Here is an 11604-nt window from a genome sequence, read left to right on the forward strand (position 1 = left end):
CAGATGGAGGGAGGGCCAGTTCAAAGACCCTGGGCCAGCGACAGGGCAGGCACAGTGGAGGGTTGGGCAGGGCCCAGGTGGCTGGGGGAGGGAGTCCTGGGAGGGACAGGAGATGGTGCTGAGAGAGCACACGGGCAGGTAACTTGGGGTTTTTTAAAGAGGAGTCACTCTGTCACCTGAGTGGCAAACAGGTCCTGGGCCAGGAGGGTCAGGAGCAGGGAACCAGCGAGCGAGTTTGGGAGCAGCTTGTATCAGGAGAGGACAGAGGGGAAGATCTGTGGCGGGTGCTCGGGATTGAAGCCAGGGTGCTTTACCCCTGAGCCATGTCCCGGCCCTTTTTATTTTTATTGTGATATGGGGTCTTGCTAAGTTGCTAGGGCCTTGCTAAGTTGCTGAGGCTGGCCTTCGACTTGCAATCCTCCTGCCTCGGCCTCCCCCGCCGCTGGGATCACAGGTGACCAGTTTGTTTTTCATGGCATTTGCTCGCACACATCTGCTGAGACACTTATTTGAGGGCTGTGCTGGGCACAGGTGGCGGGGATTCAGAACAGACCAGAATACACAGTCTGTCCCACAGATCTGGGTCGGCAGGGCGGTCTCAGGTTGCGGGGCACAGGGCAGATGGGTGAGCAGCCCAGATGGATGGGGGCTGCTGCTCTCAGGCAGGCGTCTGGAAAGGCCCCCCAGGGGCACACCTGAGTTGACCAAGGCTTCCTGAGGGCCTGGGGACCCTGTGCCAGCCAGTTTCTCTCCTGCTCCTGGGAAGCTCTGTCCCCTGCTTGCTTGCTACCTGTACTCTTGCTCTCTGTGGGCCTTTCCCACTCTAACCAGGGCCCCATGTGCCTTCTACCTCCGGCCTTGGGGAGCAGTTCCCAAGCGCCCCCTGGCCACTCCCTCTCCCTTGCTGCAGGGAACCAAGGCCCAGCTGGTTGTCACTTGCCTAGCAAAGTGAGTGCCCAGTGTGTCCCAGATTACCGTGGGGACTGGGGGAAAAGCTCCCTGCAGACAGGTGTCACAGTGTCCTTCAAGGACCCCCAGCCTCTGAGGGGCTGGGACAGCAGGGGCCCTGGTCCGCTGGCCCCTGTCTCTGTCCCAGTCAGGCAGGAGGGTGACGAGACTGAGCGTGAAGGTCCTCCCTGTCCCCAGATCAGCGCCCCGCCCCATCCACGAGAGGTTTCCCCCGCCGGGTTCTGTGGGGCCTCTTCCCACAGCTTCTCCAGAGGCCGGATGAGGGATGCGTGTCCATCACCTGTGCTTTGCCTCGGCAGCTCAGGCCTTACTTGTCTTTATGTGTCCTGAGTTTCTAAATTGCACTCTGGCGAGCTCCTTGTTCCCGTGTCTCTGTGGAGAGAGTTTTCTAAAGTCTTTGTTGAGGGGCAAAAAAAATAATCCTAAGTATTTTAACAGAAAAATCTCTTATGTCCAGTCGATTTAAAATGCCCCTGTCCCAGTGGGGCTGGGCTGGAGCTCAGGTGGGGCCTGTCCTCAGCATCTCTGGGCCCTGGTTCTTCCCCAGCACCAGAGCCACAAAGGAGACACAATGGCCCCAAACCAGCCATCGGCCTCTCCACCCCCCGCCCAGTGGCACATTAAGTAATGTGCCGGGCCTCTTGGACCAGGCCTGGCCATCCTCAGAGTGGGCTTCTGGTCTAGGAGCAGCCACAGCTCTCCGTCTCAGCTTCTTCTGATCTCAGCCTCCTCCCATCTCAGCCTCCTCTGGTCTCAGCCTCTCCGGCTGGGAAAAGCTGCTGGACCCTAAAACCCTACACCCCTCCCGTCCCCTGTTTGCTTCGGGAAACACAGAGCGGAGCGCGGCCCTCGCGGCTGGGCCGACGTGGACTATAAATTAGCTTGGTTGTCTTCTAGGACAAATGCTATTTATTTTGGAGTGGTAGTAAAAAGGGCTCAAAGGATAAGGAGGCCATTCAGGCCTACTCTGAATCCCTGATGACGCCTCCTCCCAGCGTTGTGCTGCAAGAAGCAAGACTCTAGGTGGGTACCAGGTAAAGCCCCTCCCAGGGGCCAGCCCAGGGAGGCTCTCTGCAGTGCGGTTTCTTTGATCCCCGGTGGCTGTGGGCTGCTCTGTGTCAGTTTCGAGGTCACAGTAGGAAGGCAAGGTCCAGGCGAGGCCGGCTGCTCCTGAACCTCTTCCCAGGGGTGCCTGGAGGGCCAGAGCCTCCTGGGACGGCCTCCTGGGCTGGAGGTCTGCATTTTAATGGACCCTGGGGGCATCTTGAAGGTTCAGGGACCCCTGTTTGAGACACATTGGCCTAAGCCTGGTAAGACTAATCAAGAACAAAGAAGGCATCCACTGAGCCCCGGCAGTATATCCAGGACTGCTTCTGCCCGACAGGTCACCAGATTGAGCACAAATAAGAAACAGGAAGCCCAGTACAGGTTGGGTTCCAGCCCAGCAGCCAGTGAGGGACCTTGCAGTTGGGGACATGCTCAGATCAACACCTGCAGGAGGTGCACTGGGAATTCGGTGTTCAGGGCTCCCTGGTTTTCATCCAGAAGCTCTGCCTGTGAGGAGCAGGCGGTGCCCGGGGCTCCCGGGGCCAGGTCTTGAGGGGAAGAGCCGAAGGCCCTGGGCTTGCCTTGGGCTGGGCCAGGGTGAGTCATGCATCTGCCCGGGGACAGCTGCTATTTTAGTTTCTGGGAAATGTGCCGCCCTCGCTCCAGCCTTGGCCGGGTCTCTGGGTTTCCGTCGCTGCCCACCTGGGTGTGCGGGGTGCTCTCGCCTCGGCCAGTGGTCATCGCCAGCGGGCTTCAGTTGCCAAGGCCAGGAATTGGGCCAGAGGAGGAAGTCAAGGGGAGTGGGCAGTGGCGGCAGGGCCTTAGGTTGGCAGGAGGGAGGACGCTGTGTCCCAGGCAGGCCTGCGGCCCCTCTGCCCACCTGGGAACAGCGGGTAGACAGTGGGCGGGGCCTGCTCTTGTCCAGCGGGTGTCCTGAGGAGGGCTCCCTGCTGTGGGGGATGAGCATCCTGGCCAGGCCCCTCTCCTGCCTGCCTCCCGAGGATCCTGCCGAGGACCCCACTGGGAGACCTGTGAGCTGGGCACACTTGGGTGGTATCCCTGCCCCCCAGTCCCCAGCAGAAGGATGTCTGGTGTCCCCGGGGACAGGCCGAGGTGGCAGTTAGTCAGTCTTAGCAGGGGGAGGGGGTAGGGAGGTCCCCGTGTCTGCACCCCTGGACAGAACCTAGGCACCCCCCCAGTGGGGCAAGACACACCTGGGGTCTGCCCTCCACTTGCCCACAGAACCCAGCCCTCCACCCACCCCCTGCCTTCCAAGGGCAGCCTGTCCCCAGGACACCCAGCCCCTCCTGGGTGTCTAGGCCTCAGCCTGGGCTGGCAGCTGGGAGCCGGTCCTGGGGGGCCTCCACCCTAACAGACCTGGCAGGGGACTCCCCGCTTTGCCCTGCACCTGGGGATGGGGTGGCCCCAGGAGGCTGCCTTGCTTGAGAGAAGGGGAAATGGCCTCCACCAGCCCAGAGGGGATTTTTAAATGAATAAGAACTGGAAGGCCCTGCAGAGCTTCTAAGGGGGGGCCGGAGCCCTGTGCAGTCGACAGCCTGGGCCACTGACGGGGAGGGGGCCCTTCTGGGAACCCCTGGGCCCCTCCCCACCTTCTCATTGCCCCCCCAGGCGGGGGAGGGGAGGGGGAAGTTGGAGGAACCTGCTTCACATGCTGGCTCCAGGGCTGTGAGGTCCCCAAGAGGGGGTCCCCTTTCCTCCTAAGGGAGACTTTCCGTCATGGGGAGGACCGGCTCCTGCAGGAAGCCCTAGGTCTGCCCACGGGGAGGAACAGGGCAGGCCCCTAGGGGTGGTGAGCCGGGGCTCTGGTGGGGGGGGGGTGGTTCCCGCTGTCCTCAGGGTAGGGAGGCTAGGACGGGGCCTGTTCTATCATCACTGTCCTCTTCTTCTTAACTTCTTAACTCAAACTTTTTTTTTTTTGGTTCAGGGATTGAACTCAGGGGGCACTCGGCCACTGAGCCACGTCCCCAGCCCTATTTTTTATTTATTTAGAGACAGGGTCTCACTGAGTTGCTTAGGGCCTCGCTTTTGCTGAGGCTGGTTTTTAACTCGCGATCCTCCTGCCTCAGCCTCCCGAGCCGCTGGGACCACAGGCGAGGGCCACCATTGTGCCTGGCTAACTCCAACTTTTGAGTGTGAGCCTAGATAAACTCTCATCCCAAGTCTCTCGACCTCTGTTCTATCTTGTGCTTTTCTGTGTCCTCTGTCCCTCCATTCAAGTCCCGCTGCCCCCGCCCTCGCCAGGACTTTCCCCCCAACACTGGATGTGTGTGGCTTTGCCAGCTTATCTGAGGCTGGGGGCTGTGAGCACGGTCTGCAGGGTCCCTTCCTGTCTGTTGGGGACAGCTGTCTGGTGCAGTACTGCCCTGAGGCTGTGCGTGTCTGTGGGGCGGAGGCCACGTCCAGGCTGCCAGTGGACAGCCCTCTCCCTGCAGTGGTCAGGTCTCTCAGGGGCTCAGTTTCCCTGTCTCTGAGAGGGGTGGGGGTGGGGCAGGTGGGGCACTGAGCCAGGGAGGGCCTTGGTGACGTGTCCAGCCTCTGAGCGTCGGTGTCACCTTGGGCAGTGGGAAGGGGCTCTGTGTGGGCTGCGGGCGGGCTGGGCCGGCCGGGCTGGTGGCGGGGACGGTGACCCAGCTCCCCCTCTCTCCACAGGGCAGCAAAGGTGACGGGGGCCAGCCCCACCCGGTGGCTCAGCCCGCCCGGCCCCCCAGCCCCTGCGCCCCGCTCCTCCAGGACTCCCCCAGCGGACGGCCCCCCAGCCCCACGGCCTGAGCCCCGCCAGCCACACCCTGCACCCCGCGTGCCCAGGCGCGCAGACACTCAGGGACGGAGCTGCGCCAGGGACGGGAGAGGCCGCCAGGAAGCCATCAGGAACCTTCTCTCCAGGTGACCTGTGGCCTGGCCACAGGCGCCGTGGACATTAGCCCTCTCCTGGGAGAGGATGGCCACCACCTTCTGCTCCCGGCTCCCTGTAGCCAGCGTGGCCCCAGCCACAGAGGACGGGCCTGTCCCCTGCAGGCCTCCAGTGCCAAAGCCAGGCCAGCAGGGCCTGGTCCTGCCCCTCGCCGCAGCCCCTGGGCCTGGCCCGGGCTGGAGCGGCTTTGAGTGGGCCTCAGGAACAAAGGGCAGAGGGCACCCTGCCAGGCTCCCAGCGCCCTGCCCCGTCACAGCGGCCCCAGGCGAGGGTCCGGCCCTCCTCCCTGACCCCCATTGTCCTGTACGCTGAGCCAGCCACTCCCTGGCTGGGTGGCTGCAGCCTACCCCAGCCACCCGGGTCCCCAGCTCCAGGTGCCCGGGGGAGGTGGGAAGGCCCCGGGACCCATAGTGCCCCTGGTCCCAGGGACAGCCCAGGCCCTTTTTCTACTGGAAGAGAAATGGGTTTGTGGTGTTTTAAAGCTGACTCACTGTGGAAGCAATAAACTTTGTAAGAACTAAGCCTGTGTCTGGGTGCGTGGCTGGGGCCGGGGCCAGTGCTGGGGGCTGGTCCTGCCCAGAACTGCTCTCTGGGGGGGCCAGGCGCTGCCCGCCTCTGCTGCTGTTGCCCTGTGGCCTGCCGTCCCCTCAGGGTCCCCGTGGCCAGCGCCTTCACCCATTGGTCTGTGCTCAGGGCCAGTGCCCAGAGCACAGCAGTCACACGGTCCTGGCTCTTGGCTGGCCCAGGTTGGGTAGGAGGGGCAGGCGGGAGGAGGGGACCCACAGAGGTCTCCGTCCCAGGGTCAGATGGCTGCGAAGGCTGGTGCTGCCCCCGTCGAGGAAGACCTTCCAGTGACTGTCCATGGGCCGTGGATCTGGTTGCAGTGGGGAGATGACTTTTTTTTTTTTTTTTAAGAGAGAGGAGCGGGGGGGGGGGGGAGAGAATTTATTTATTTATTTTTTCGGCGGACACAACATCTTTGTATGTGGTGCTGAGGATCGAACCCGGACCGCACGTATGCCAGGCGAGCGCGCTACCGCTTGAGCCACATCCCCAGCCCCAAGGGGAGATGACTTTTAGCACCAAATGTTGAAAAAAGCCACTGGACTGGCCTCTGACGGCCATGGCGTCCTGTCTGTCCCCAGGACTTCCTGTTCTCTTGTCCCTAGGATTTCAGGGTTCTGTAGTTGGTGACGTCCGCCTTCTGCACAAAGATGACTCTGAGGTGTGGTGACGACATGTGTTGGGTTTCTTGGGACCATCGAAGTGTCACTGTGAATTTTGAGTCGGGGCTGGCTGCCCAGGCTGGTCCCAACTCCTGGACTCAGTGGTCCCCCCACCTTGGGGCTGCAGACGCTGCCCCCACGCCCGCGGGGCTATTCTGTCTTATGTTTTGGTCTAGTGTCTCCCTGGTCCGGGGCCACCACCCTCTGTGGCCTCACCTGGCCGGTCCCTGGTCTGTGGGGAGACGGAGCAGCCCCACCCAGCCTCCTTGGGCTCGGGCTCCAGCATGCAGGTGGGGCCTACGGGCCATCTTGTCACATTGTCACTTATCCGAGAAGCGTCTGTGGCAGGCCTGGCCCTGTGTGTCCTTCAGTGGGGGACTGAACTCCACCCCTGAGCCGCATCCCAGCCCTAGTGTATCTTAGAGACGGGGCCTCATTCAGTTGCAGAGGCTGACTTTGAACTCACGATCCTCTTGCTCCGAGCCGCTGGGATTACAGGCGTGGCCACCGTGCCCGGCTGTCACCCAGTCTCTAGATTTGTTCTCAGAACCCGTGTTTGGGGTCCCCTCGGGTGGGGGCTGAGGTCGGGAGGGCCCTGCCTGGCTGCTGCGGGGCGGGCCCACAGGGCCATGCGAGGGTCCAGGCCTGTAAGGGGCCCCCTTGCAGCCCCGTTGGCTGCCCTGGAAGGCTGAGTCCACTGTCCCCCTGTCCCCCCATCCTGGTCATTTGAGCACCACCAGGAGGACTCTCCACTTTCCTGGGTAGAGGCCTCGTCACTGGCACGTCTGACTTGCCCTCACCTCTGCTAGGACAGAAGGGGACAGGACCCTGGGAGCAGCCCATGTCCCGGGGACCCTGCCCCGCGTTCCCTGTGTGACCATCATGCTTCTGAATGTCCTTCTGGGGTTGAAATCTTTGCCACCACCTTGGTCCCTAACCCAGCCAATGACTTCACCCTGGCCTCAGTGAGGATGGGCTCTGGGTCACCTGCAGGCCCCTTGGCGGTCCCCTGGGACCCAGGCTGTCTAAGGACCTCCTTCCTGCCACAGAGCCCTGTGATGTGACCCTGGTCTCCCTCCCCGGACTCCCTCTTCTACTTGGAGTTTTATGTGGAAGGGAGGCGCTGTGCCTCTGTGACCTGGGGTCCCCGGGGCCAGGCCATCACCGCGATCCGTCACTGCGATCTGTCACCGCAAACGCACTGTTGTTGGTTGGGCTGTCCCTCCAGGCACCATGGGGCTGCCTGTCCCAGAGCCCTCTGCACGCCCCATGATGTCCCCCAGCATTGGGCCTCAGGGACTTGCCCTCCTCTGTCTTACTCCGGCCCTGCCCTCATCAAGGGCACCGGCCAACGGCCTCCCCCGGAGGCCACGACCTCTACTGATCACGTGGATTCCCCCCGAATTGGAAGTCCAGGGCACTCTGTACCCCAGTTGACACTAGAATGTCTAGAGCATCAGATGGCTTGACCCTGGTTCCCGTAGCCCAAACCACCAGGCCCTGTGACAGAACGCCGGGTCCCTGCCACTGTGTGGGACCCTGGAACGTGCCTCTCCGGGTGTTACTGGTTCTCTTCTGTATCCCTCCACTCCCTCGCCTCTGTGGGACCCCGGACAAGTCACACGACCTCTCTGGAGCCCCCGTTTTCTCCTTTTAAAACAGAGTGCCAGCGTGGTGGCATATGCCTGTAATCCCAGCGATTTGGGAGGCCAAGACAGGAGGATTGCAGGTTTGAGGCCAGCCTCAGCAACTTAGTGGGGCCCTGTGTCAGAATACAAACTTTAAGGAGTGGGGCTGGGGCCCAGTGGTAGAGCACCTGCCTCGCACGTGTGAGGCACTGGGTTGGATCCTCAGCACCACATAAAAATAAAGACAGATATTGTGTCCATCTACAGCTAAAAAAAATATATATATATTCAAAAAACATTTTTTGGGCTGGGGATGTGGCTCAAGCGGTAGTGCGCTCGCCTGGCATGCGTGCTGCCCGGGTTCGATCCTCAACACCACATACAAACAAAGATGTTGTGTCCGCCGAGAACTAAAAAATAAATATTTGAAAAAATGTCTCTCTCTCTCTCTCTCTCTAAAAAAAAAAAAACATTTTTAAAGGGCTGGGGATGTGGCTCAGTAAATTGCCCTGGGTTCAGTCCCCAGCAGCCCCTGCCAAAAAATGTGAGTCAGACCACCTGCAGGGCGGTAGGAGGACCAGCCCAGGGGCAGGGAGGGGCCAGGTGGTTTTGGTCCTCTGGGCAATGGGAACGGTGGGTCCCTGCATGCCGCTGAGAGGTGGCCCTACGTGGTAGGCCCGGGCTGGGGACTCTGTGTTGGCCATCGCAGAGGAGCTCTCCCTGTTCCCTCCTCTGTGGTCCCTCACCAGGCTGCTCCACAGTCTCCCAGACGCCACCTGCCCTGCGCCACCCACTGTCCGCGTAGCAGCCTGAGTCTGTGCCCTGTTCCTGCAGGGCTGGCTGCCGGGCAGTTCTGGGGCCGGCCACTAGGGGGCGAGCTGTGCACACGGTTGGTCTGCAGGTGCCTCCATGCGTGCTGTGGGCCACACGCCTGGTGGAGTGACAGAGGTCAACTTAGGTTTGTGTCCCCACGGTCAACAGCCTGGCTTTGGATAGTGTGATCACTTGGGTGTCTTGGTCTCCCTGCCAAAGCATGTCCTGAGTAGTCCTAGGTTTTCAAAGGGGTCTTGGAAGCAAGAGTCGGAGTCCACCCTGCACCTTTGCTCCTCTGCTGGCCACGGAAGGGCTCTGGCCTGGCAACGGGCGCCTGCAGCCTCTGCTCCGCTCAAGCTGCTGGACGGCTTTGGAGCCATTCATAACCTCTCTGAGCCGATTGCTGCCCGCCCACGAGGTGGAGTGAAGGTCAGTTTGGGGCGAACCTGAGCATGGGGGGTGGGCGCATCCTCTACAGAGCCCGGGACTCCAGTGATAGACCTCGGATGCTGAGCCTCCAGCAGCACTTACTGGACACCTACTGTGTGCAGAGCACTTGTGACCTGAGGGGTGAGCGGATGCCCCCGACCTGCATTTCAGCTCGGGTTTGGTGTGCACTTTGCAGCAGCGTCCCCAAGTCACCTTGGGCTGGTTCCCAGGAAGGGGACACCCCTGGCCAAGGGGAGGCCAAGACGTGACCAGGGAGGACAAGTCGGGCTCCAGCAGCCCAGTTCTCCAAGGAGGGCCAGCAGTTGCTGGGCTGTGGACAGATTGCACTTAGAGATGGTCAACAGGGACCTGTGGGGACCTGGCCAGGCACCCACACCATCCGCCTTGGAGACATGGATGGCAAGACCAGGAAGCTCTCACAGGTGGACAGCCCTGTGCCTAAGCAGACAGCTCCCAAAGAGTGGTTGGTGCCGGAAAGGGAGGAACGAGTCTCTGGGGGAGGGAGAGGTCGCGGAGGGAGAGGGTTTCTAGATGAGAAGTTCCATGTATGCTGAGAGCCCTTGGGGAACCAGGAAGGGCGTGTGCAAAGGCCCTGAGGTGTGAGTGTGCAGAGCAGAAGCGAGTGGGGTGAGGGGGCAGAAAGCCAGAGGGTGGGCCCGGGGGTGTGGAAAGCTAGGTGGGAACCCACTGGAGGGGCGGGGAGCCTTGGTGAGGCAGGCGTGGATGGGGAGGGGTCCTGAGGACCCAGGCCTGACCTGAGGAGGGGGTGGTGCTCTGGGCTGGGGCAGGGCAGATCTGGGGCCGGAGCTGGGGACATGGAGGTGCTGAGTGGGAGCCTGGGAGGAAGGAGCCCTTCAGCTGGGAGGAAAGCCAGGTCTGGCTCAGGTGTCCCCTCAGAGGCCACAGGGAATGCCCTAGGAGAGGCCCGCCCTGCTCTCTGGTGCCCTCCTCCCGCCAGGCCTGCTGATGGGAGGCAGAGGGTCAGGGTCAGGGTGCTGGTGGGTGAGCTGGGAAGGGCTCCAACATGGGGCCAGTCAGGGCCCTGAGCAGTGTCCCAGCCCTCCTGCCTTCCTGCCCGCTTGCCCAGCTCTCTGCAGGCCACACGAGGCACTGGGGCAGGACGGGAGCAGGACGGGGGCAGGATGGGGGCAGGATGGGGGCAGGTCAGGGGCAGGACTGGGGACAGGGCCGGACGGCTCCCCCCCCACACACACGACTCTGGCTCTTTCCTCTGCGCCCCGCCTCCCCGCCCGGCCCCGACCTGCCCTTTGCAGCCTGGCCTTGTGTGGGGCATTTGTCACTCTCCGCCCCGCTCTTCTCCTGCACTGGGGGATGTGGGGTTCAGGGGCGCTGGACTGCCTGTCAGTGTTGGCTGGGGACCTGGAGGAGTGGGTGGCCTTGGGGCCGGGGCCTGCCAGCAGCGCAGTGCAGACAAGGCCACCAGGGGGCACTGTGGGCCCAGCCTCGTGGGCCGGTGGGTGCGGGGCTCGGGGCCTGGGCGCCGGGTGGGTGCAGGGCAGGGGGCCTGGGCGCGGCCTCTCTGGCAGCCGCAGGGCTGAGCGCGGTGACTTTTTAAAAAAATATTTATTTTTTAGTTTTTTCAGTGGACACATCTTTTTTAAAATTTTTATGTGGTGCTGAGGGTCAAACCCAGCGCCCCGCGCATGCCAGACAGCGCGCCACCCCTGAGCCCCAGTCCCAGCCCGAGCGCAGAGACTTTTGAGGCTCCCGATGAATTAAACATAAAAACTGGGAACCGCCAACCCGGCCGCGGCTGGGGGTCCCCGCTCTGGGCTGTTTCCGCACCAGGATGGCCGCACAGGGACTGGATGCCACTGGGATCTGGGACATTCTGTCGGGGACACTCAGGGCACCTGTCGGGGAGGGCAGGGCTGGTCACGAGGAGCGAGGTGGCCAGGTGCTGGGACAGGACACGCAGGACAGTGAGGCCGGGCGGTGTGCAGAGACCCCGGAGCTGCCCGCCGGCCTGCGCCTGGGGCGGCTGCCAGTCAACACTGCCCGCTGCCCTCGCCTGCGTCAGGAGTCTGCTGCTCGACCAGGTGCCACCTTCGTCCTCACTGTACGGTCAGGAGCGGAGACAGCAGGTCTCCCTCCGCGGTCTTGGGCTGGTGGTGAGCGCGGATGGCAGCTTGTGGCCTGTCCTGGCTGCGTCCGGCTGCTGCCGCACACCGTGGCCCAGCGCCCGGCCACGGGAACCCCTGCGTCCTCTTTGCCTCTCCGAAGTGGCACTGGGGACCCAGCTTCCAGGCCCAGCACCCCGGCATGGCCAGCAGCTCAGGCAGAGCCCAGCGCCACCCGGAAGAAGGCCGCAGGAGCTTCCCGGGGACTCCAGGCTCTTCCCAGGGTCCAGTGGGGACAGGAGCAGGGGTCAGCGCATCTGAAACAGTGCTGGGCTCCTCAGCCTGGGGCGCAGGGGGACCGAGGGAGGAGGGGGACAGGGGCCATGCGGGGAGCCTACGGGCCGTGTCCAGCTGGCCTCTGGTTCCTCCCAGGCTCGGAGGCAGGACACTTACCCCTA

At 62.6% G+C, this 11604-nt stretch overlaps 1 protein-coding gene across 2 annotated transcripts in view; it reads left to right on the plus strand.

Moving 5' to 3' along the window:
- The window catches only part of Scarb1 (scavenger receptor class B member 1), a 56501-nt gene extending 51032 nt beyond the window's left edge, over positions 1-5469 (plus strand). The window contains exons 12-13 of one of the 2 annotated variants that reach the window (XM_046445999.2): positions 1867-1992; positions 4687-4822. In XM_046445999.2, coding sequence (XP_046301955.1) covers positions 1867-1992 — 126 coding nt within the window. In that variant the 3' untranslated portion in view covers positions 4687-4822. Of the gene's footprint in view, positions 1-1866; positions 1993-4686 lie in introns of both variants that reach the window. The other variant, XM_046446000.2, reaches the window with a different exon arrangement.
- The last annotated feature ends 6135 nt before the right edge of the window (positions 5470-11604 follow it).

Source organism: Marmota monax, unplaced genomic scaffold (assembly GCF_021218885.2).
Source record: "Marmota monax isolate L192 unplaced genomic scaffold, Marmota_monax_Labrador192_F-V1.1 WCK01_AAM20220418_F8-fsc00092, whole genome shotgun sequence".
NCBI lineage: Eukaryota > Metazoa > Chordata > Mammalia > Rodentia > Sciuridae > Marmota > Marmota monax.